Source organism: Schistocerca americana, chromosome 1 (assembly GCF_021461395.2).
Source record: "Schistocerca americana isolate TAMUIC-IGC-003095 chromosome 1, iqSchAmer2.1, whole genome shotgun sequence".
Lineage (NCBI taxonomy): Eukaryota > Metazoa > Arthropoda > Insecta > Orthoptera > Acrididae > Schistocerca > Schistocerca americana.
The window spans coordinates 465,244,159-465,270,585 of record NC_060119.1 but is presented as its reverse complement, the minus strand read 5'-3'; the positions used below and the strand labels follow the sequence as shown (position 1 = coordinate 465,270,585).

General features: G+C 39.7%; 1 protein-coding gene across 4 annotated transcripts in view; it reads left to right on the top strand.

Moving 5' to 3' along the window:
- LOC124603490 (AP-1 complex subunit gamma-1) overlaps nucleotides 1-26,427 on the top strand; it is a 184,668-nt gene that overhangs the window by 147,100 nt on the left and 11,141 nt on the right. For all 4 annotated transcript variants that reach the window (XM_047136400.1, XM_047136399.1, XM_047136402.1 and 1 more), the window contains 5 exons: nucleotides 6,375-6,630; nucleotides 13,028-13,154; nucleotides 15,495-15,626; nucleotides 21,994-22,154; nucleotides 22,291-22,383. In XM_047136400.1, coding sequence (XP_046992356.1) covers nucleotides 6,375-6,630; nucleotides 13,028-13,154; nucleotides 15,495-15,626; nucleotides 21,994-22,154; nucleotides 22,291-22,383 — 769 coding nt within the window. The remainder of the gene's footprint in view (nucleotides 1-6,374; nucleotides 6,631-13,027; nucleotides 13,155-15,494; nucleotides 15,627-21,993; nucleotides 22,155-22,290; nucleotides 22,384-26,427) is intronic.

Below are 26,427 nucleotides of genomic sequence, written 5' to 3'. Positions count from 1 at the left end.
CACTGGCGAGGTTAAAAATTGAAAGTTTTGCATTGGTATTTAGTTTCCAGTGCACTTTGTTTCGTGCAAACCGCGTTTCTGCACATCAGCATACTTTTTTGGGAATGTTCACTCACACTAACATCCAGAAAATGCCTCCTGTGAGTCACAGAGGATTCTCATCATTGTAGCGCCTTCCCCTACCAGTTTTTTTCCACTCTGTAGCATATTTTTCTACAATCTCTCTTACAAGAGAAGGGTGAAACTCTACGCATGCCATTTTTCACCCTGTTACCAGCCGTGGAGAGCATGTACCATTTCAGTCTTATGCACTGATCCCACTGAGCTCAGTAACATGTCACAATGATCAACTGCACCCATACTCGAATTGTAATATACAATACATTGCGGTTTCTTTATCTTCTTGTCACTATTTTTGTCAGTCATCTCTGTTTCAGCCATTTGTGTTGTGTGATTTGTGGTCAACATGCACATCTGCTCTGTAGGGAAAACCCAAGGGCCACGCTTAAACGTATCGGGTGCACCAGGAGAACAGTGAGGCATGCCGAGTTAACACATCCCCAGTCGTCAAAGGGTTAATAGTCTTCCTTGGGATAGGTTTCGTCTATCTTCAAGAATCTACCAGTTCCGTTTCTTCAGTAACTCTGTGACACTCTCCCATAGGTCAGAAAAACCTGTGACCATTTGTGCTGCCCCCCTCTGTATACGTTCAGTATGTTCTATTAGTCCTATCTTGTATGGGTCCCACACCATGAGCAGTATTCTAGAATGGGTCACATGATTGATTTGTAAGCAATCTCTTTTGTCGACTGATTTCACTTCCCCTGTAATCTACCAATATACTGAAGTCTACCATCTGCTTACCCATGAGTGAGTCTGTGTGGTCATTCATTTCATATCCCACCCAGGTATTGTATTTGTACAAGTTGCTGATTCCTAGAGTGGCTGAGTGACTGATATTATAGTCATACAATACTCTTCTTCTTCTTCTTCTTCTTCTTCTTCTTTTTTTTAAATTTTCTGCAAAAAGTCTGAAATTACTATTAATATTGTTTGCAAGGTCATTAACATACAACATGAACAGCAAGGGTCCCAACACACTTCCCTGGGGCGCACACCTGAAGTTACTTCTACATCTGATGGTGACTCTCCATCCAAGATGACATGCTGTATCCTCATTACCAAAAAGTCCTTAGTTTAGTCTCAAATTTCACTTGAAACTGTATATGATTGTAGTTTTGACAATAAATGTAGTTGTGGTATTGAGACAAATGCTTTTCGGAAATCAAGAAATGCTGCATTTACCTGAGACTGCCTTGATCCAACGCTTTCAGTATGACATTTGAGAAAATTGCAAGTTGGGTTTCATGGGAGTGACATTTTTGGAATCCATGCTGGTTGGCTTTGAGGAGGTCATTCTGTTCAAGGTACCTCATTATGTTTGAGCTCAGAATATTTTCTAAGATTCTACAGTGAATTGATGTCAATGATACTGTATGGTAGTTTCGTGGATCACATCTACTACCCTTCTTGTAGAGTGGTGTGACCTGTGCTTTTTCCCAAGAACTGGGCACAGTTTTTTATTTGAGGGAACTTCAATAATTATAGTGGCAAATTCAGTAGAGAATCTGACAGGGATTCCATCGCACCCAGAGTTTTGTTTTGTTTTAACAGTTTCAGCTGTTTCTCAACACCACTGACACCAATAGTTGTTTCATTCAACTTTTCAGTGGTACAAGGATTAAATTGGGACAATTCTGCTGGGTTTTCCTTTGTAAAGGAACATTTGAAAACGACGTTAAGCATTTCAGCTTTTGCTTTGCTACCCTCAATTTCAGTTCCTGTCTCATTCGTTAGGGCCTGGGCACTAACTTTGGTGCCACTAACAGACTTTAGGCACAAACAGAATTTCTTTAGGTTTTGTGAAATATCGTAAAGTAGTCATTGAAGGCATCTCTCATTGCTCTCTTGACACTCAAACGCGTTTCATTCAGCATCTCTCTACTGGAGTCCTATGCTTTGTTGTACACTTATTATTGCAGCAATCTCTGCCTCTTTAGAAGTTTCTTTACAGTGACTGAGTACCATGGAGGGTCCCTCGCATTATGAAGTGTTCTACCAGGTACCTATTTATCCAGTGCATGGTCAACTATTATTTTAAACTTGAGACACAGTTCCTATACATGCTCTTGCCCTATGCTGAAAGGTTCAGATTCCTCATTGAAGTATGACATTACTGATTCTTCATCTAGTTTACTGAACATAGATATATTTCTGTTTGTTTTAGTTGTCCTTTGTACTATAATAATCATCGTTGGCCAACTGTTTCGTGGTCACTGATACCATGTGAACATCTTCAAAAAGGTCAGGTCTGTTTGTTGCCATTAGATCTAATATATTTTCAACATGAGTGGGGTTCATATTTATGTGTTGGTAGTTTTCAGAAAAAGCATTCAATAATGTTTTGCAGGATGTCTTATCATGCCCACTACTAACTAAACTGTTAATTTCCCCAATTCATTGGTGAATGATTAAAGTCTCCACCAATGATTAAAGTATCATTGGGGGACTTGCATACAAGTGAACTGAGGTTTTCTCTAAAGTTTTCAGTTACATCAGAAGACAAGTCTGTTGGGTGATAGAAGGATCCAGTTATCATTTTATGCCCACCCCTGATACTGATTCTTGGCCAAACAATCTCACATGCAGCTTCAATTCCTATGTCTATGGATTTGAGTGTCTTGTCTACCGCGAGAAATATACTACCTCCATTTCCCATTTGCTTAGCCTTTCAGTACGCACTCAGATTTTCCCCAAAAACATCACTGCTATCAATTTCAGGTTTCAACCACCTTCTGTGAAGTTTGGGAGGTACTCACAGAAATTAAATTGTTTGATGGGTTATGGGTCATGCCACAATTGCTCAGAGGAATGTCCACAGAGGGCAAGGTTCTAGATTCGAGTCATGGCCTGGCACACAGTTTTAATATGCCAGGAATCTACTCTTTTTTTTTTTTTTTTTTCAATATATATTATACAAGTTTGACATAACATTGGTTCAGTTGTGAAGAAAGAAGATACCCCAAAACTGCATCAAATATCTGAGAAAAGACAAATTATAGATTATTCATTGTTTACATCATTTCTGAAGTCTTCTTTGAATGTTGGATAAACTCAATATTTCTACATGTGCTCCTTTCTTTGACATTTTCAGGTTGAGGTTGAATCGTAGAGCTTATGCAGCATTTTCATATATGTAGGGAAAATAATGGAGTAATATTTAGGTGAAGTACGAAAGTATGTTCAGATGCAAGACCTTTGGAGATGCTTTTAGCTTTCAGGAGCTCTTTGAAGCTTGAGAATTAATTATTTTACTGTAACAAGGAGAGGCAGCCAATGATAGGATCGACTTTTTGAAACCAAATATACGGCTATGTTGGTTAAGATACCAGGTATCACATCCTGTAGCCATTCACCCTGGTGAGCCCTCGTTTGCAAGTAATTTATGAAAAAATTTCAGAATTTTGCGTGATGTTCAGTAATGTTAAAGAAGTTATATTACATATACAGGATGGGTAGTGTAATGGATAGGGTAAGGGCTTCACATACGGAAGGATGTAGTTTCAAATCTCGGCAGGGGCATTAATTTTTTTATTTTTAGTTCTTCATCAAAATTACTATGATTTTTTCAATTAATTGGTTTACATGTAATTTTTTATGTCACATCGAAGGTTTGTAAGTAAAATGAAATTCAATCAAACGAGAAATAGATATAATTAATGCAATAACCTGGATGAAAAAATAAGATGATGAAAGCAAAAGAAATCATATCATAATTGGTACATAAAATTAATTTATTAATCAATACACAAACAAAGGTTTCACTAGGAAAAAGAATTATAGGAAGAAAAATGAAACCAAAGGAAGAATTTAATATTATGATCAAAATGATGTGTAAAAGAAATGGAAATAAAAAATTACATTTAAATCACTCAGTTTGAATGAAAATGATGATCAAAATAATTTCGATACAAAGATTTAAAAACAAAAAAAATTTGTGCACATGAAATTCAAACCAATAACCTCCTACATGTGGAACCCTTACCTTATCCATTGCACCACACAGCCAGTCAATGTAATACAACATTATTTACACATCTGAGCATTTGCAAAATTCTGAAATGTTTTCATCAATTACTCGCAAAAGAGGACCCATCTGCAGTGTGTGATACCTGAGATCTTAATCTACATACACTACTGGCCATTAAAATTGCTACACCATGAATATGACATGCCACAGATGCGAAATTTAACCGACAGGAAGAAGATGCTGTGATATGCAGATGATTAGCTTTTCAGAGCATTCACACAAGGTTGGCGCCAGTGGCGACACCTACAACATGCTGACATGAGGAAAGTTTCCAATCGATTTGTCATACACAAACACCAGTTGACCGGCGTTGTCTGGTGAAACATTGTTGTGATGCCTCGTATAAGGAGGAGAAATGCGTACCATCACGTTTCCGACTTTGATAAAGGTCGGATTGTAGCCTAACGCGATTGCGGTTTGTCGTATCGCGACATGCTTCCGTTGATCGAGATCCAATGACTGTTAGCAGAATATGGAATCGGTGGGTTCAGGAGGGTAGTACGGAACGCCGTGCTGGATCCCAACAGCCTCATATCACTAGCAGTCGAGATGACAGGCATCCTATCCACATGGCTGTAACTGATCGTGCAGCCACGTCTCGATCCCATAATCAACAGATGGGGATGTTTGCAAGACAACAACCATCTGCACGAACAGTTTGACGACGTTTGCAGCAGCATGGACTATCAGCTCGGAGACCATGGCTGTGGTTACCCTTGAAGCTGCATCACAGATAGGAGCGCCTGCGATGGTGTACTCAACGACGAACCTGGGTGCACGAATGGCAAAACATCATTTTTTTGGATGAGTTCAGGTTCTGTTTACAGGATCATGATGGTCACATCCGTGCCTGGTGACATTGCGGTGAACGCACATTGGAAGCGTGTATTCGTCATCGCCATACTGGCGTATCGCCCTGCGTGATGGTATAGGGTGCCATTGGTTACACGTCTCGGTCACCTCTTGTTCGCATTGATGGCACTTTGAACAGTCACATTACATTTCAGATGTGTTACGACCCGTGGGTCTACCCTTCATTCGATCCCTGCGAAACCCTACATTTCAGCAGAATAATGCACGACCGCATGTTGCAGGTCTTGCACTGGCCTTTCTGGATACAGAAAATGTTAGAGTGCTGCCCGGGCCAGCACATTCTCCAGATCTCTCACCAATTGAAAATGCCAGGCCAATGGTGACCGAGCAACTGGCTCGTCATAATACGCCAACACTACTCTTGATGAACTGTGGTATCGTGTTGAAGCTGCAAGGGCAGCTGTACCTGGACACGCCATCCAAGCTCTGTTAGACTCAATGCCCAGGCATATCAAGGCCGTTATTATGGCCAGAGGTGGTTGTTCTGGGTACTGATTTCTCAGAATCTATGCACCCAAATTGCATGAAAATGTAATCACATGTCAGTTCTAGTGTAATACATTTGTCCAATGAATACCCGTTTATCATCTGCATTTCTTCTTGGTGTAGCAATTTTAATGGCCAGTAGTGTAACTGTATAGATGGTGTCAAAAAGTTGATCCCACTATTGGGGACCTCTACTTGTAAGTGTAGTATATGCTGTGATTGTTGTAGGTAAAAAGCTTACACTTTGTGCTGCACATTGATTCAAGCCTAGAGCACCGCCTTTCTTGGGCAGTAAATTATTAGTTACACTATCCAGGCACTCAGCCTGGACTGACCGAAGCTTCAAATTGTCATGGACACCACCTGTTTGCTTCCTGACTCAGCAGAGGGTCTACGGTGATGTTCAGAGTCTAGCATGTCCAAAAGGAAAAAGGTAGTGGAGAGTTTAGCTCACCCAGCCTCAGGGATGTTACTGAGAACGTTCAGCCAAGAGTAAAAGAACTAATTCAAAATTGTAGGACACTGTGTTTTATTTGTAACAAAATTGATTACTTTATTAACTAAACATAGTGGTTTATTATTGGCTAACGTCTCAGTAGTCTCATGCTGAGCAAACGGGTAATTTCTGCAGCTTTGTCACAGCAATTATTTATGTTGGGCGTTGTTATCTACATGAGATGCATCTTCATACTCAGTTACAATTTTTTTGTTAAACAAATTAAGATGCTGACTAAGTTTAAAAACCAATAAGGTTATAGAGAAACTGGTTGATGTTGTATATTTTTTTTGGTTTGATTTGTTATATTTCAGATAAAAATCTATGAGTTACACTAGAATAATTACGATTTTTCTTCTACACTTGCAGGAAGATCCGACATATTGTGGAATCTTTTGGGAGCCATCTCCATGTTGAACTTCAGCAGCGAGGTGTGGAATTCACACAGTTATTCCGGAAGTTCGAACATCTGCGTCCAGCTCTTTTGGAACGTATGCCTCCTATGGAGACTGCACGCCCAGCTGCTGGTCAAGGAGTAGTTGCAAATGGAGAGGCAGATGAAGCTGAAAATCTTATGGAGGAAGGTGGTACGACGCCACCTGCCACTACACCAGCTGGAGATCCGGTAAGCCGCCAAGGCCCCCCTCCCCCCATATAATATAAACAGTGCTTATAACCAGGAATTGTTAACAGTAATTCAGTAGGTAATCAAATGTGTGTACTGTATGTATTGTCATTAATTGTTGAAGCCGTAAGTTAAACACACACCTTACAAGGAGATGGCAAGGCAATCAGACTTTTGTAATGTTTTATATTTGTGGTATGTGATGTTCAGAACTCAAATATCAATCCCCCAAAGCAGATAGAGATTCAGATTCTTGAGAAAAATCTGCTGTGAAGTCTTCCGAGTGTCTGTAACTTTGACTATCATATTGAGAGAGGCGGTGTGGCCTGGATTTGATGCCAATCAACCAAAGCAAAATTCTAAAAAAAAGGTGAATATTCTTACAAGCATTTGTGTGGAGTGTGAAATGCAAAAGGGAATTGGTAGCACTCGAGACTGGTAATTGCTGGCTTGAGTCTTACTTTGGTTACTGTTTTATTTCGTTTTGTTCTGCCCTTCCCTGCTCCGTGCCCATTCAGTCTGATTACCTATATCATTTAAGTATAAAATTTTCCAAATACATACTAATTAACACATATCTATTTGTCAATTTTATTAAAAAAATGCACATCTTCTTATTTCTAATTAGGTATCTCTAGGGACTGGAATATGTAGCATCTAATTTTGACAAAATTTGGATAGTTTTTTGTATAAATAATTTCACACACAAATTTAAAATCTTGTTACATCGCATGAGTGAAGACAAAAAAAACAAAGACTTACTGCTTCGAAATTGACTGTTTAAAAAACTGCTAATTGGGAACTTTTTGGCAGGAATGTTCACTTTTGCAAAAATTTCAACACCTGCTTCTCCCAGAATGACCTTCATTTTCTTCGTTTCACTGTATTTAACCTTTCAGAAACAATTATTCTGTTGAAAAGCAGCTGCGTTTTTCCCCAGTGAACTGAATTCGTCTCGGATTTAAGGCGATTCTGGATATTGTCTGTTCTCGCTCAATTTGATTATTACAAAATTGGCAGACTATTAATTTATACCTTTCATGGGCCTTCCTGCACAACCAATGTTTGACAACGCTACAGATAGAACTGACAAAGCACTTAGCATAGAAATAGAACCGAATGTAAGATAACTCTACAAAAAGTTACAGGTTTTGTTTCCCAACGGCTATAGTGTACAGTGCAGGCAGTATCACCTATAGTGGTAAATGGACATGAGAGTAAACAAACTAGAATTTTGACTACCAGAGGGGTGAGAATCAGGATGGTGAAACAAGCCCCGCCTCCTTTTCACAGGGCAGCAGCCTACAGCAGAACTGACACACTGTTATGGGGATTGTTGATCTCTCAAGGGTCTCAATCGAAGTCCATGCTGGACCCTAAATAGTCATTTCACTTACTTCAAAATAAGAAAATAACGAGCAACGTACAACACAAATCATTTGGGGACAGCTACCACACAGTTGCTTGTTGAGTTTAGCAGATTATTGTTGACTACATAGTTCAGCCCTGACATCTAGCAGTATTGGATGCAAGCACAGTTCAGTAAATCCGCCACCTAATTTGGAACCTTAAAAGAGTCCTCATTATACCATCTTCTGAGCTGTAGCTAACAAGCAAATGAACATACATGTTTGTATGTTATAAAATGCAAGCTCCCAGAGCTATGTACAATGTTGCGTTTCTTAATGTGTATCTTACGTAGACCATTCAGCCACATCCTACTGACGGGGCACAAGATCATTGAGTGCATTGATACGTCATTGTGTTCTTCCGCACTTTTCCTTTCCATATTGCACTTCGCTAGATGTACAGTGCCAGTAAGAGAAAATTGGTTACATTTTCAATAGTTATATCCAGAAAATAAAGTTATTCAAACAATCTCTGATACAATAGTTCATCTGGAGTCAATTCTCTATGAAAAACTGTCTATAAAGTAATTCTGAGTTTTTACATTTTGAGGCAGAATTCGCCGCCTCCCCCCCCCCCCCCCACACCCCCCACCCCCACCACTGTCCTCAGATCATCGCCTTTCCCCTCTCGTCGCCCCACCCCATTTGTCGCCCCACCCCATTTGTCGCCCCACCCCATTTGTCGCCCCACCCCATTTGTCGCCCCACCCCATTTGTCGCCCCACCCCATTTGTCGCCCCACCCCATTTGTCGCCCCACCCCATTTGTCGCCCCACCCCATTTGTCGCCCCACCCCATTTGTCGCCCCACCCCATTTGTCGCCCCACCCCATTTGTCGCCCCACCCCATTTGTCGCCCCACCCCATTTGTCGCCCCACCCCATTTGTCGCCCCACCCCATTTGTCGCCCCACCCCATTTGTCGCCCCACCCCATTTGTCGCCCCACCCCATTTGTCGCCCCATCCTCTTTGTCGCCCCTCACCCTATGCCTGCCCCCCGTTGGCCCTCCCCCCTCTTAGCACCTCCCGCCCTCTTAGCACCTCCCGCCCTCTTAGCACCTCCCGCCCTCTTAGCACCTCCCGCCCTCTTAGCACCTCCCGCCCTCTTAGCACCTCCCGCCCTCTTAGCACCTCCCGCCCTCTTAGCACCTCCCGCCCTCTTAGCACCTCCCGCCCTCTTAGCACCTCCCGCCCTCTTAGCACCTCCCGCCCTCTTAGTACCTCCCGCCCTGTTAGCACCTCCCGCCCTGTTAGCACCTCCCGCCCTGTTAGCACCTCCCGCCCTGTTAGCACCTCCCGCCCTGTTAGCACCTCCCGCCCTCTTAGCACCTCCCGCCCTCTTAGCACCTCCCGCCCTCTTAGCACCTCCCGCCCTCTTAGCACCTCCCGCCCTCTTAGCACCTCCCGCCCTCTTAGCACCTCCCGCCCTCTTAGCACCTCCCGCCCTCTTAGCACCTCCCGCCCTCCTAGCACCTCCCGCCCTCTTAGCACCTCCCGCCCTCTTAGCACTTCCCACCCTCGTAGCACCCCACCCCCTCGTAGCACCCCACCCCCTCGTAGCACCCCACCCCCTCGTAGCACCCCCCCGCCCCCCCCCCCCCCCCTAGTCGCCCCTCCGACGGTTCAATCCCGCGTCCGGCCATCCTGATTTAGGTTTTCCGTGATTTCCCTAAATCACTCCAGGCAAATGCCGGGATGGTTCCTCTGAAAGGGCACGGCCGACTTCCTTCCCCATCCTTCCCTAATCCGATGAGACCGATGACCACGCTGTCTGGTCTCCTTCCCCAAAACCAACCAACCAACCAACCTAGTGAAACATTGAATAATACAGAAAATAAATAACTAAGTGCATTATATCTATCCTATATTGGAAACCATTCAGAATGGAGTGTATGTCCATATGAAGCTTTTTGTTTCATATCATAGTTCTTGTCATGTATCTGAATATCAGACATTGCTCGATAGTATCGGAAGTTCCATGCGGCTTTTCGCGGATGATGCTGTAGTATACAGAGAAGTTGCAGCATTAGAAAATTGCAACGAAATGCAGGAAGATCTGCAGCGGATAGGCACTTGGCAGATAGAGTGGCAACTGACCCTTAACATAGACAAATGTAACGTATTGCGAATACGTAGAAAGAAGGATCCTTTATTGTATGATTGTATGATAGCGGAACAAACACTGGTAACAGTTACTTCTGTAAAATATCTGGGAGTATGTGTGCGGAACGATTTGAAGTGGAATGATCATATAAAATTAATTGTTGGTAAGGCGGATGCCAGGTTGAGATTCATTGGGAGAGTCCTTAGAATCTGTAGTCCATCAACAAAGGAGGTGGCTTACAAAACACTCGTTCGACCTATACTTGAGTATTGCTCATCAGTGTGGGATCTGTAGCATGTCGGGTTGGCAGAGGAGATAGAGAAGATCCAAAGATTCAAAGAAGAGCAGCGCGTTTCATCACAGGGTTATTTGGTAAGCGTGATAGCGTTACAGAGATGTTTAGCAAACTCAAGTGGCAGACTCTGCATGAGAGGCACTCTGTATCGCGGTGCAGCTTGCTGTCCAGGTTTCAAGAGGGTGAGTTTCTGGATGAGGTATTGAATATATTGCTTCTCCCTACTTGTACCTCCCGAGGAGATCAGGAATGTAAAATTAAGAGAGATTCGAGCGCGCACGGAAGCTTTCCGGCAGTCGTTCTTCCCGCAAACCAAATGCAACTGGAACAGGAAAGGGAGGTAATGACAGTGGCACATAAAGTGGCCTCCACCACACACCGTTGGGTGGCTTGCGGAGTATAAATGTAGATGTAGATGTAGACCATGCATGATTGTAATGAAGGAAAAGTTCAAAGATTCCCTATGCAATAATAAATGATGAGGCATACTGAAAGAGGTACATGAGCTGGTTCAGAGACATTATTTCTAACAGCTAACAACTACCTCTTCATCAAGTGGCGGAGTCTTTGAACGGGGGGAGCTATGAATAGTTTACAGCTCCTCTAGGGAATGCAGCTCAGGAAGGCAGTGCGAAAAAACACTGAAACTGGACTTTGGTGCAAAATCCTGCTGTCAGAGCATACTCTGCGAAGTGTGGCAGATGACTACAGAAGCCACATGGTGTTGCTTGGGGATGAGTTGCCAAGAGCACAGGCGCTAGATGTTGCCCTGTCAAAGTGGGAGAAGAGGCTGCTGGGCGATGGTTTGATGTGCATTGCATCTGCGAAAGTGTGGCAGTCTATGCTCTACCTCCAGCGGAGGTGGCCAGCGAGGGGTGCTGAGGAGATACAGCGGTACCTTGGCAGACTTTTTCCCTTCACTGATTACTGGTTTTTTCATTCAGTGCAGCCTATCATCTGCTGCTACAAGTGGAGGCAAACAGAGGGAGTCGCCACAGTAGAGCCATATCACGTATCTTGAGTCAGAAAATAGGCTTGTTTGTAGCAAGGCAAGTATACAAGTAGACTGTGCAGTGATACCATGGATTGTCAGCACAGAGACCATTGTTGCAGATTACCTTATGCAGCAGCAGAGAGAGATGCACTCATTTGACAACTCTGAAACAGGAATGTCACCACTTTTTCCCCAGAGAAATCCTATCTCTGTGTGAAGCATCTTGTTAGACATGTTTGTGTATGGAGGTCCAAAGCAGTATATGTGTTATCAGGCTACAGTAATGACCATCATAAGAGGCTGGCTTCGGGTATAATGGTGTGGGATGCCATTGGCTTCACCACACGATCGTTTCTGGTTCACGTAGCTGGTACTTTTGACAGTGAGCATCACGTTTGTGAGGTGTTAAGGCTGTTGAATGTGCCTCCATGACATTATCTATCTATCAGCAAGATAACGCAGCACTCTTATGTTGCCAAAGCTGTTCTTACCTACCTTGATGCAGAGACTGTTTGACTGGTTTCCGTGATCAGCATATTTTCGAGATCACTCACCCATTGAAAATGCCTGGTCATGGATTGCTGAGAGACTGGCACACTACCACTTGACAACCACTACACATGATTACCTATGGCATGCAGCTGAAACAGCATGGAATGACATATCTGTATTTCTCATCTGAGCTTATTCAACTCTATGCCCTACCAGGTGTATTAAATTTTGCAGCCTGTTTATCCCCAAATCAGTTACAAATTTAATGTTGTATTATTACTGATATTGTGTACACGCACAATACATAAAATTTCATTATCTGGCATCCCCCCCCCCCCCCCCCCCCCCCCCTGGTGTTCCAGTTTTAATGGCTGTCACTGTCCATTGGTGCTGCCTGCAAAATAATGTAAATATCTTGTTTTACATCAGATGCAGAAATAATAGTTTCTTTCTATTGATTTGCATTATTTTTGTGGTAAGTGGGTTTTATGTTGCAAGTGTTGTAATTAATCATATTTTGTATTTAATGATGGAAAAGTAGGCTACCCTGAAGAATAAATATGCATGCAAGGTTTGATAATGTCTTTTCTACTTGTGATACAGTGCATACAGTTTACAATGTTGTAACCTCACTGAAACAACAAATAAATAATAAAACCATAAAGTTGAGCTGTAAAAAAATTGGTTTTAAATATTTATTTCAAGTTGAGTGGAGTGGTTGAGTCAAGGAGAGGCATTTTGAAAGCATGGACTCTAAATTCCCATTCGACAATCCAGAATTAGGTTCCCCATGACATCCATAAATTCCTGAGGATGAATGCCAAGATGTTTTTTTTTTTAAAGGATACTAAAATTTCCTTTCCCATACTAACCTGTCTCAGCTTATGCTCAATCTCTCATGACTTCATTGTAACTGGGCTCTTTACCGCAAATCTTACTCCTGTTTCTTTATTTCAAGTAAAGTAATTTGTGTCATTTAGGCATGCTGTATGCTCAAATTTGGGAGCCCAAAATGTCTTTCTCATAATGAATTTGTTTTGTTAATATTTTTGTGCAACGTTTGATATAAAATACTATTGTAACAGAGATTACTTTTGGTTCCAGAATGCCCTTCTTGTTTTGCTTGGAGGATCAGATAGTAATGAAGGGGATATAGTTAACTCTGTTCCTACAACAGAAACTATAAAAACTACCACTGTTGACAACAATCAGGATTTGCTGGACTTGCTAGGTATTTGGTGTTCATTATTTTTCTAGTTTGTAACATCTGATGAGTTGACTTTGTGTTTTGAGGTATATTAACGGTGTGTGAGCCATTAAATTGCAAAACTCTCCTTATTGATGGCTATAATGACCTCATGCCACCTTTATCTGCCAACATTCCTTTGGAGGCAACCATGTACACTGAACAGTATTGAATGTCCAATGGAAGGACTTTGTACTCAAGAGTTCACGATGATGATCTTCTCTTCAAGTTAAATATGTAAAAGTAATCACTCTGCTGGGAAGACTCTTGCACCAGCCGTTGAAAGCTGTTCAGTGTACAGTCATCACTAAGGTGATATTAATAACTAGAGGTGATGTAAGCTAGAGCACATTATGGTTGTCAATTGACAGAATTTTCAAATGGAACTAATGAAGTTAGAGAAGGGTCAAATGATACCATATGTGAAGTATTGTAAGCTTTGCATATCACATATCACAAAAGAGCCGATAGTGATCTGCAAAATCATACTGACGTGTTATTAATATTTTTAATAGTCAGGGGGAAAACTGAAGTCATGGAAGCATAAGCATTTGATGGTCAATTAAAAAGTTTTTGTGTGATTTAAAATCCTGAAAAAAATACCTGCCACAGTTACATCAAATATACTGTGTGAATGTCCAAATATTTCACAAATGTTATATATCATGGGCTCCATTGTTAAGATGTTATAGCACAATATCAGATTTATAGGTAACCTCATAACTGCAATTTAACATGTCATGATAATCAGCTGGTGACAGTTTGTCACTCAGTGGCCATTGTAGAGACACAGTTGGCATGGTGAAATGTATATTTTCTGTAGTCACTGTATTTGCCATTTTCACCAAACTAATGTCCGTATTTAAGATTGCCTGCTTCATATTTTGTCATGAACTTCATTATGTTTGTGAAGTGAACATTCATGACCACTATTGATTCAGTAATTACCATGACCTTACAAATTTCAGAGTTTTGATACTGGATGCTTCCTGCTGTCAGTTATTAATAAATGCTGGAATCCCACATATGATTGGTGTTTAAATTCTTTTCACCTTTAGAAATACTATTACCACTTATTTAAAGCTGATAGCTGAATGCAGCTTGTTCATAGTATAGCCCAACTGAGACTCTGCTCTTTCACAATTTGAAGCAGGCCCATTTTGTGGGCACAGGAAGTGACACCATCATTATATATTATATAATGATGGAGAAGATCTCCATTATGTTGCAACTGGTACTATTACTATATAACTCTGGTGCTGTCAGGCATGTGGAAGTCATTTTATTTTGTTTCTGATTTGTACAACATTTTTACTTGAGAACTGGCAGCTGAATGGGCAGTAATCTTTTTAATTCCTCACTAGTTGTGGGGAGCTATACAAAGAAATACACCATTTATTAAAATCACACAAACATAGAATTATCAGAGAAGCAGAAACTGACTAATGTAGTTAGTGAAACACTGCACTCGTACTTGGTATGGGACACAATTGAAACACTGCCTTCATTTAACTTCTCCATATTGTGGCAGACTCAGTTAAACTACAAACGAAGACAAATCGTCCAGCATTATGTTCTTTGCCCACATACACAAATTCTGTCTGTGGCACTGCATTTGGGAGGGCAACAATTAAAAATCTCTATTCAGTCATCCAGACTTGGATTTTCATGGTTTCACTAAAGCACTTTTTCTGTCAGTGATGCCTTAAAAATGTATTGATGGTAAATATTATTATTCAGATCATAGTATACTGTTTGTGGGATCTGACTGATATCGTTATGATAAAATCTATGAAATGTTGTTCAGAGCGATGAAATCGAGAATTCTGTAAGTGACTGGGCTGTTCTTAAGTGAGGTGGAGCATTGCTTTAACCATATAATTAAGAAACAGAATCTCACGAGGGGATCTTACTGACTGTGGCCATCTTCAATTTTTTCCATATTTGGAGAATTTGAAGGTCAGTGCTTGGACATACATTTCTTAAAGCAGTATGGCACACTTTTCAAGAAAACTTGAAGGTATCGCACATCTGTCTAGCAAAAAGAAGGAAAAATATTGAACAATCATGTCAGGGAACAAGCAGGTGATCAAGCCATGTATTTTATAGTAGTCTAGAAGAAATGCACATAAGATAACCGTTTCAAACAGAATTCAGGGAGCAAAAGTGAATGAGATAATCTAATAGTATCTGTTGCATAATTTTGGCAAACAACATTGGATAAACAATATTAATGAACTGCCATTGTACTTAACCAGCAAGCAAACACTCATAGTGTATTACATTCATGGATTTTGTGCAGTTAATTGCCAAGCTGTTTTTCAGGAGGCCTTGATGTGGGAAATCCTACACCATCACCAGCAACATTGCAGAACAACAACAGTATTATTTTTAATTCCAACCCAACTTCCAATTTTCTTGTGGATGGTCTTCTAAACAGCCAGCCTGTTGTATCCAGTAAGTAGCATTATTAAAACCCAGTAATATATTCAATTCAGTCAATGACGGTTGTGACGGGTGGATGGATGTGTTTATTGGAGGGGGGAGGAGATTTATTGAATTATTGCTTGTTGCCATGCACCATAGAGAATAGCTATCATATTAAAACATGTTATGCATTATAGTGCTTTATTTTTATATGTTTAAATCATTATCAAAATAAATTTCTCCTTATCCGTAGTTATTGTAAATGTCTGTTATGTAATTTGGATGCATTCGTCCTCATGTTGTATAACTAATGTAGTGTATTGTAGATTGGAACAGGAAAAAATCTTTTATTTTTTTTTGCCAAATCTGGTATTATTTTTTGCCAATTTCAGTGGTATTTTCTGCCAGATTTAATCCTAACTTTTTCTGCCAAATTGTGTAATTTTTTGCAAAATTAATTATTTCATAGTTTTTGCTGATTTTGCTTTTTTCTGCCAATTTTAATGTTACTTGCCAATTTTGATGTTAATGTGTGCCAATTTTGGCTCTGTTTTAGATGTAACAGCATTGTCATTACACAGCATGAACTGTTGATTTAAGATTGGGGATAAAAGAAGTCAAAATATATTTCAACATTCAATAACTATCAGTTACAAAACTCTCATACTCAGATTTATAAATAAAATTTTTTGTACATTAAAATGACAAATTTTGCAACATTTAATAAAATTTGTCAATTTCACATTAGTTCGCCAAAAATCGCTAATATCACGTTGCTCTTTGCATTATCATTTTCATGAAATTTTCTTATCTTTAGTTTAAAAAAAAAAATACTGTTTCGTAAGAACATTGTTTTTTAAATCTAATCTGGGACACAGTATTAATTTGGTAGTAAGTTTCACAAAGAGCATTCATCTGAAACTTTGTTGTAGTAGATGAAAGCTGTAAACCTAAAGACAAATAATGGAAAATCCAGGATGGAATGTAACAATACCAGAGAAGGAAAGTTGCTACTCACCATATAGCGGAGATGCTGAGTCGCAATAGGCACAATAAAAAGATTCACCCAATTAAAGCTTCCGGCCATTAAAGCCTTTGTCATCAGTAGACACACACACACACACACACACACACACACACACACACACACACATACACACTCACACTCACATACACAAGTTGCATTTTTGTGTGTGTGTGTGTGTGTGTGTGTGTGTGTGTGTGTGTGTGTACTGTTGACAAAGGCCTTAATGGCCGAAAGCTTTAATTGTGTGCTTTTTATTGTGCCTATTGCGACTCAGCATCTCTGCTATATGGTGAGTAGCAACTTTCCTTCAGCCTATTACTAATTCCTCACAGAGTTGTGCTAAAGTCATGACACAAATGGTCAGGTTGTCATGTATAATGTTAAAGGCCAAATACAAAAACAAATATCATATATATTTTGCTGACCATGTGTTGGAAGTGTGGCGAGTAGACGTGGCATGCTGCATACAGTAAACTGCTCAGACAGGGCCGTTCCAACACAGGGATAAGCATGTAAACATAGTATTCAGTCTCTGTCGAATGCAATAGGCGACCGTGCAGACACAATAGTTACACGCAAAGATGTACCATTAAGTTCAGAACTGGAACAAAATTAATTCAAACAGTTGAAAAATATAACCGAATAAAAGTTAACAACACAATCATGCACAACAGCAACGGAACAGGTGACAGTACTTACATCAAACTGTCATCATTTGACAGCTATGTCAGTACGGAGTAATTATAAAGCACAGTTGCAAAATAATTCTGTGCAATGTTAAATATATCATGAACAGCAATTAAGATCTCACAGAATGATCATGTCATGAATAACAGTTCTGGAGAACACATTGTCATTAAAAATGTAATAGATAAGTTATAGGGCTTTATCGACCTTGTGACAATACAGGCTTGTGTAACAACTGACATTTGTTGTCTTTCATTGTAAATAATTGCACCTAGTTTAATGTGGCTTGCTTGTAATTTTATTAACAGTATACAGTAACCAACAGGTTCATTGCTGTAGCTCCTTTACATTTTTAATGACAGTATATCTTCTGTAACTACATTATTAATGTCTTATGATCATTGTTTGAGATCTTGGTTACCATCCCTGATTTATTCTACATAACACTTTGTAAGTGTATTTTACAGTTGTTTACTTAACGTCATACGTGCCAAATGATGATGTGGTTTAGTGCAAGTGCTGTCACCATTAATTGTGCATAGTTGTATTGTAAACCTTTTTTTTGTAGCTGTTTTTCATTTATTTGGATTAATAGCATAGTAGTTTTTATTCTTATCAGTTCCATACTTGTACACAATAGTTGCAAGTTTAACACTGCTGAATTTTAATTGTCAATACATGACTGAATCTATCCAGTTTAAATGTTGTAGGAAAGTTCTTGTAGAATGTAAATACGTTTGGATTACAGGAGACCACTTACCAGAAAGCGCGCGCATGCGCGTGCGCGCACACGACCTTGTGTCAGTTTTGGCATCTATTCCTGTATTTATTAACTTTTATCAATTCTGTTTTTCAGTTGTTTGGATTAATTGTGCTCTCTTCAACATCAGTTCTGTACTTAAGGTTTTGTCACTACTCATAATGATTGTGATCGTACAGTTGATTATTGTACTCGACTGAGACCAAGTCGTAAAGTGGCCCTGGTCTGGGCAGTTGACTGCACGCACCATGCTTTGTCCACTTGCCATACTTCTGCCAGACTGTTGGCAGGATATTTAATAAGTGCTGTTCCATTTGGTCTTTAACATTACATATGACAACCTGGCCATTTCTGTCATGACTTAAGCACAATTTGGTGACGATTTAGTATAAGGATGTTATTGCTGAGAGCTGCCTATTTTATTCATAAGATGTTGTAGTTTTAGCCTAATTTCCCGTTTTGTTTAACTGCAGGCAGCCTGTAGATGTTTAATGAATGAAACTGGTTGTAACACAATAAATGTGTAATAATACAGCTGACGTGGTTTTTCATTAATCATCAGTAATATTAATACACTGGCAAGTTTAAGATGGCCGGCCGGGGTGGCCGAGAGGTTCTAGGCGCTACAGACTGGAACCGTGCGACCGCTACGGTCGCAGGTTCAAAATCTGCTTTGGGCATGGATGTGTGTGATGTCCTTTGGTTAGTTAGGTTTAAGTAGTTCTAAGTTCTAGGGGACTGATGACCTCAGAAGTTAAGTCCCATAGTGCTCAGAGCCATTTTTTTAGTGTAACATGTCACAATGATGTAATGTTGTTGTGAATTAATGTAAATTTTATCAACTAAATAACTAAGTTGCCCAGAAAGTAATGCACAATTTATTTATTTGCTTGCCAGCTTTATATCAAATTTCTGGAGTGTGCTCACAAATCTTCTGTTCCCTCCAACTGACGGTGTAGATGCAGCAGTGTTTCAAAATAATGTCTTTAAATGGTTTACTTTTCAAGCAATGTGTCAGCATTGAATTTCTCACTGCAGAGAGAGAAACTGTTGGGAACATTCACAGATGTTTGTGTGCAGTTTATGGAGCATCTGCAGTCGACAGAAGTGTGATTAGTCACTGAGAAAGAGGGTGAGGCCGCTACAAGAAGATGGTATTGTAGAGTTCAAAAATTTGAAGCATTTGGGCAGTCCGTCCACGGCTCTCACACCTGACAAGGTGCAGCCGCCCTATAACCCTGACCTAGCTCCCTCAGACTTCCACTTGTTTAGAACATTAAAGGATCTTTTCATGGAAGAGTTTTGAGGATGACAAAGAGGTGATTTGCACGGTGAAGACGTGGTGTCATGACCAGGACAAAGAATGGTATCAACAGGGCATACACACCCTTATGTCTCGCTGGGGTTGGGCATAGAATGGGAAAGAGATTACATGGAAAAATTAGGAGTGTAGAACAAACATCATTCTTTCTTCTGTGTATGTTTCTTCATTGTGTTCAATAAAAAATTGTTGTAGAAAAAAAGTGGTGCATTACTTTCTGGGTAACCCTTATAACCTTCGATCATGTGCAAAATGATGACAGTGTGTAATATGGCTTCAGCTGACTTCCCAGTGTGGCAGGAATGTTTCAAGAAAATTAAACCAAATTTATTTCTCAAATTACTAAAGAAAGTTGTAACTTCTGGTCTGTATTGAGAATATTGTGTGTTATAATATACGAGGGTATTTCGGAAAGTAAAGATACACCGTACGCCAGAGGAACAGAAGAGTTTTGGCGAGCAAGTTGGCAACTCTGGTGTTAACCTTGAACCGTTAGCTTTCTCCTCGCGGTCGTTCAGCAGTTGAACATTGCTTCTGGTTGGAGTAGGTCGTGTTTAAAATAGCAGCGCCGATTCAGAATCCCGCCAAATGCGAAGTGCGCTCCGTCATACGTTTTCTTCATGCAAAAGGTCAGCGACCAGCGGATATTCACAAAGAAATTGTTTCTGTTTATGGGAACATTATGAATCGACAAAAGTAACAAAATGGTGTCGTCATTTCTCTGGAGGTAGGACCAATGTTCATGACAAACAAAGAACAGGTCGGCCATCTGTGATCTCTGATGCCCTTCTTCAGAGAACAGAGGAAGCAATTCGTGCGAATAGATGTCTCACATTGAAAGAATTGAATCAGATCATACCGGACGTGTCAATGACAACTCTTTAAGACATTGTGACTGTCAAGTTAGGGTACAGGAAATTGTGTGCGCGCTGGGTACTAAACCGTTAACGGAAGAACACAAAAAGAAAAGGATGGACTTTGCACTTGACTTCCTCACACGCTATGCTGAAGCAGGTAATGAGTTCCTTGATCACATTGTGACAGGTGTCGAGACATGGATTTATCACCATACACCTGAATCCAAGCAACAATCAAAGCAATGGTGCCATTCGAATTCACCAGAAGCCAAGAAATGCAAAACGTCGATTTCAGCGAAGAAAATCATGGTTTCTATTTTTTGAGACAGACAAGGCATTCTTCTGTTGGAATTTATGCCTCCTGGAATGACAATTAATGCTGCTGCATATTGCCAGACTTTGAAACATCTTCAAAGGGCAATTCAAAACAAATGCAAGGGAATGCTGACAAGTGGAGTCCGCTTGCTTCATGACAACGCTCGGCCTCACACAACACTCGTAACCAAAGCACTACTTAAACAATTAAAATGGGACGTATTGGACCATCCGCCATACAGTCTGGACCTTACGCCCACCGACGTCCATGTTTTCTGTTACCTGAAGTCACATCTTGGTGGAAAATCATTCCACGACGATGAAGGCATCAAAGATGAAGTTGAAATGTGGTTCCGACAACAGGCGGTAACCTTCTATGACTGTGGGATGCAAAAGCTTGTGCACCGACTTAACAAATGTTTGGATAACGGGGGTGATTATGTCGAAAAATAACAAATAATCCATTTAATAAGATGTACCTGAAGTTTTCTAAATAAATGTTCTATTAAGGACTGCGAGCCATTGTATCTTTACTTTTCGAAATGCCCTCGTATTAAAATGTTGTTGTCAAGATCATCCTCCACTTTCTAAGTGTAAGTAATGCAACATATGAGATCTAATTTCAGCAGATGAAAGTTCAGGCCATGCACAAGCCTACTTTAGGAGCTAATTCTGAAGCACTTACAGTGGTTTATAAAATTTTATTATCTGTAGATGCGAATAAATGTTATGGTTGCAGATGCAGGCGGCATTTATATTATCTGTGCAGATCTCTAACAATTGAATACATATGAAGCCTTTACTCTTAGGTATTGAGGCCAGTGTAAAATTCACCTAACAATATCAGTGTGTTTTGGGAACAGAAATACTACTACATCTTCTTCAGCAACTCCACACCCCATATTTCAGTAGGGCAATGCCCAGCCATGCATAGGAGAGACCATATTGGCCTTTCTTAAAGACCAACAGCTATCACTGTTTGTCAGGTCGGCATTTTGCCCCAACGTAATACTCGTCTAACATGTCTGAAATGTGGTTGCTCAGCAGTTTGTTTCTCACAGTCCTCATTCAACTACTGTTTATGCTTTGTTGATTTTCAGGCAGACTGTGCTACCCCAGGATGAAGTCTAGGTCATCTTTGAGTGCATGTCACAGGAGTGAGGCTCTAATTGAAGTAAATGGGGGCTCATATTGTACTAAACTTGAGTTAACCTAAAAGTCTGTAGTGTGATAAAATTATAAAGAGATAGGTTGGCTGGCCAATACTTAGTTTTAAAGGGTGATATTTCAAATACTGTTGACACAGCTTTACAAGTGGTTACATATGATAATGCCTTTCTTTTTTTAGTTTACATCAACATTTGTAACTCTTGATCCCCTAAATTTTGTGTTTGGAAACTTCAATGTGTCACCTAATACCTTTTTTTCAGGTCTGCCAAGTATAATAGCGTACGAAAAGAATGGATTGAAAATAACTTTCTCTTTAGAACGCCTTCCAGATAATCCTAGTACAATTGTAGTCACAATGATTGCATTAAATGAGACAATGAATACAATGGCTGATTTTCTGTTTCAAGCTGCTGTGCCTAAAGTAAGTACAACATTACATTTAATCAGAATGACAGATGAATTGAAATAGTTACTAATTCCAATACGGATTTATTGTTCTTACAAAACTAATCAAATGGGTACAATTCTAACTTTTTTTCCTACACATTGATTTTCAGACATTCCAGTTGCAAATGCTTTCTCCATCGGGAACCGTCCTGCCACCTGCTGGACAGGTGACGCAGGTGCTAAGGATTACAAATCCCAACAGGGTAATTCATCCCATCATTCATATATTAGAGCTAAAGTTATTTTTCAAAAAATAATTCTCACACAAAAATCGGACGCTGTTGTTAGAACATGCAGTGGTTCTGTTTGGAATAAGAGGGAATGGGCAAAGGAGTTTGCAGATTAGAAAAGCCTGAAATTATGCAGCCACTGTTTCCATACACGTAACTGGAGAAGGAGAGGAGATGCAGATGGTGCTGAAGATTATTTATGAGGTTGAAAAACAAGTAGAGTTGGTCAGCAGGAACCCAAAGTAAAAGGAAGGTACAGATTTTCACAGTTAGGGGGAGAGGGGGATAGAAGTATAGAGTGTCACAATATTCTTTCTAAAAGTGCAGAGTGCACGTTTTAGAGGTATCGTTCAAAATATGGTGGGGAGAGGGGCCATTGAGAGGCTATTATCTTTGGCTAACAACAGTACAGATGGGTTAATATTTAAAGTAAGCCCAGCTCCAGTGTACTTAGAGGGAGGAATCATTGGATCTGAGATCATCAGTGTATATGGGTATTGAAAGAAAAATTACAGAAGAGGAAAAAAATATTGTTGCTTACAAAGTTCAAGAAGAAACATCACATTACTTATTACCAAAATGACCAGCAGCGGACAGTCAGCTCTGTGGAAGATGATATGGAGGTTGATACGATAACTCTGTGACACAAATACAGAAGTATGGCTGGGAATATTTAATGGGGAGATCAAATACAAACCAGAACAGTTCTTTTGTAAACTTGATTGAACCAGCTAAAACAAAAATACTGCCACCTCATTTTTATATTTTGCCTCCTGACTTTATTACACAATTTCCCCATTAAATTAGACTTTTTGATTCAGTCTTCAAAGAAAGAAGATAGATGTGTGCACAGCCTCATGAACCTGAACACCTCTATTGCTATATTGTCATCAAACTGGCAGTCTCAAAAATCTTTTAGTGATCCAAACATTTGGTAGTCACAGGGTGATGAATAAGGTGTGTGAGGAGAACGTTCCAGAGTTGCCCAATAAATTTCCTCCATTTTTTCCTTTGTTGAAACAGCAAAAGGCTTAGCAGACAATTTCCAGTAATTGAGTTCATCAGTGATGATGGCTTGAGCACTTTTATTCCTACCATTGAAGCAGTTTTGGAAAGGTCTATGTGTTGATCTTCTGCAGTTAGGTCCTGTATGGCACAGATGTTGTCTGATGTGATGCTTGTCTATGGTTGTCTTTGGTTGGGTTTGTTTTCCAACAGATACCCATCTTGCCACAAGTGTCTTTGAAAGGGTTTCTTCCCCAAATAGTGCATGAAGTCTCCACAAAACTTCCCAACTTTTGTGTCTTCCTTTGTAAGCAAAATGATTATTATGCACTGTGCAACAGAACTGTATACCTCTTGCTCCCATGTGGTAGCCTGACTTGAGCAGTCATGCCATGCTAACTGCAGTACCGCAATGCTATACTAGCCATCCCCACCAACGTCCTGTCAAGGTTGCGCCCATTTCCATCTTCTACCACAGCTGCCATATTTAAATTCTGGTTTTTATATTATACAACCTTTTTTGTAGTCTATGATAAAAAGATGCTGAGAGATGGGATACATGCTGTGGTTCAGTAGCAGTGTTTGGTAAGTACATATAGAAGTACCAAGGCATTCATTGGGTATTCAAAGAAAGCTGAAAGTCTTGCTGACATAAAAAAGAGAAATTAAGTGAAGGCAATGAATAAAAAACACACTTGCTTCAGTAATTACTTACTTTCCTGTCTTCTGTTCAGGCCCGCATCTTGTGGTCGTGCGGTAGCGTTCTCGCTTCCCTCGCCCGGGTTCCCGGGTTCGATTCCCGGCGGGGTCAGGGATTTTCTCTGCCTCGTGATGGCTGGGTGTTGTGTGCTGTCCTTAGGTTAGTTAGGTTTAAGTAGTTCTAAGTTCTAGGGGACTGATGAACATAGATGTTAAGTCCCATAGTGCTCAGAGCCATTTGAATTTTCTTCTGTTCAGGGTTATTAGTATAATGGCCGACCTGTTCTTTGTTTGTCATGAACATCAGTCCTACCTCCAGAGAAATGACGACACCATTTTGTTACTTTTGTCGATTCATAATGTTCCCATAAACAGAAACAATTTCTTTGTGAATATCCGCTGGTCGCTGACCTTTTGCATGAAGAAAACGTATGACGGAGCGCACTTCGCATTTGGCGGGATTCTGAATCGGCGCTGCTATTTTAAACACGACCTACTCCAACCAGAAGCAATGTTCAACTGCTGAACGACCGCGAGGAGAAAGCTAACGGTTCAAGGTTAACACCAGAGTTGCCAACTTGCTCGCCAAAACTCTTCTGTTCCTCTGGCGTACGGTGTATCTTTACTTTCCGAAATACCCTCGTATATTATAACACACAATATTCTCAATACAGACCAGAAGTTACAACTTTCTTTAGTAATTTGAGAAATAAATTTGGTTTAATTTTCTTGAAACATTCCTGCCACACTGGGAAGTCAGCTGAAGCCATATTACACACTGTCATCATTTTGCATATGATCGAAGGTTATAAGGGTTACCCAGAAAGTAATGCACCACTTTTTTTCTACAACAATTTTTTAGTAATGCTGCCAAAGGTGGTGTTGGCTGTAGTAGTACAAATGAAACAGCAGACAGTTGACAGTCATCAAAGAAATTAATTGTTGATACTAAACATACTAGATAATACAGTCATAATCATAGGATACTAAAATAAACAAACAATTGGCACATCGGCTTAATAAAATTCTAATGAGTAATGTTTAGTAGTATCAAGAAGTGGAGAGCAGCTGATAACTCTCTGCTCATTCAGTAGTTGTTCAGGATAGTCCTTTCACTGTGTCTTGTTCTGCAGTATTTCTAGCAGTGATAGTTTCTGCCCATTGTGCCCAGAGTGCAATATTTCTACATCTAGTGTACAACTGTGTCTGGTTTGCAGACAGTGATGCACAAAGGTGGAGTCTGTTTTCTGCAGCTTCCACTTTGCATAGTGTTCTTAAGTTGAGTGCACAATGATGTATATTTTCCCTATGCTGTATGAGCCATCCACTCTTTGGAACTGATCTTGTGTATTCCACTCTGATGTAATTAGTACATCAATGATGCAGTCTGATAACCTCTTCCAAATTTGGACTCTTTGAATCTGTGGACTTGTTACTGGCTGTTGTTGCAATGATACTTTCCCATCAATCCCATACACAAAAAATTCAAGTAAAGAAATTATTTGACATGACAAATATATATGGTATAAAACACACATGAAAAATATTCTAACATACAGCATACAGATTGAAAATAATAGGAAGGTAAAACTCATTTCCTACAATAAGATTTAATTTTTTTTCATATTAATGTTAATTTCATTATGCTTACATATTGTAACAGTAAAAATGATACTGGACATATATAGTGTAGTGTTTTTTTTATATATATTTGCCTTATATATATGTATGTATGTATATATATATATATATATATATATATATATATATTACTTTGATTTTTTATTTTTTTTTTACTCATGTTTTTTTTCTTTTGTATATTTTTTGTTTACGATTTTCTTTTTAAAATGTTTTTTACTCATGGTCCCCCCCCCCCCCCCCCCCCCTTATGATTTTCTTCTTTTAGTACAGCTAAAGATACATCAGTATTATCTAAATTTTCTGCAATTATTTATGTACACTTGCCTCTCTACTACAATATTACTACAAGTCACATTCTTGTGAAGAGTACTTTTGCTCCCCACAACATCAGTATAAACAACAATAAACTGCTCATATATCATGAGGCTTTATCTAAAATTGGTTTTGAAACTTATACCTTTGCATGCATGTCCTCACATGCATGCCTTCACCCACAGGGAAGACTTAGCTTCCAAAAATTAGAAAAATTCAGAAATGTTCCCTAGGGAGACTTTTTTTTGTAAAAAAGTAAAAATAAATCTTTCTCTCATTTTTTGTTACAACAGTGTTTTTTCATCAGTTTCAATTAACATGTGACTTCAAATTATTAATTTATACATGCAACTATACATA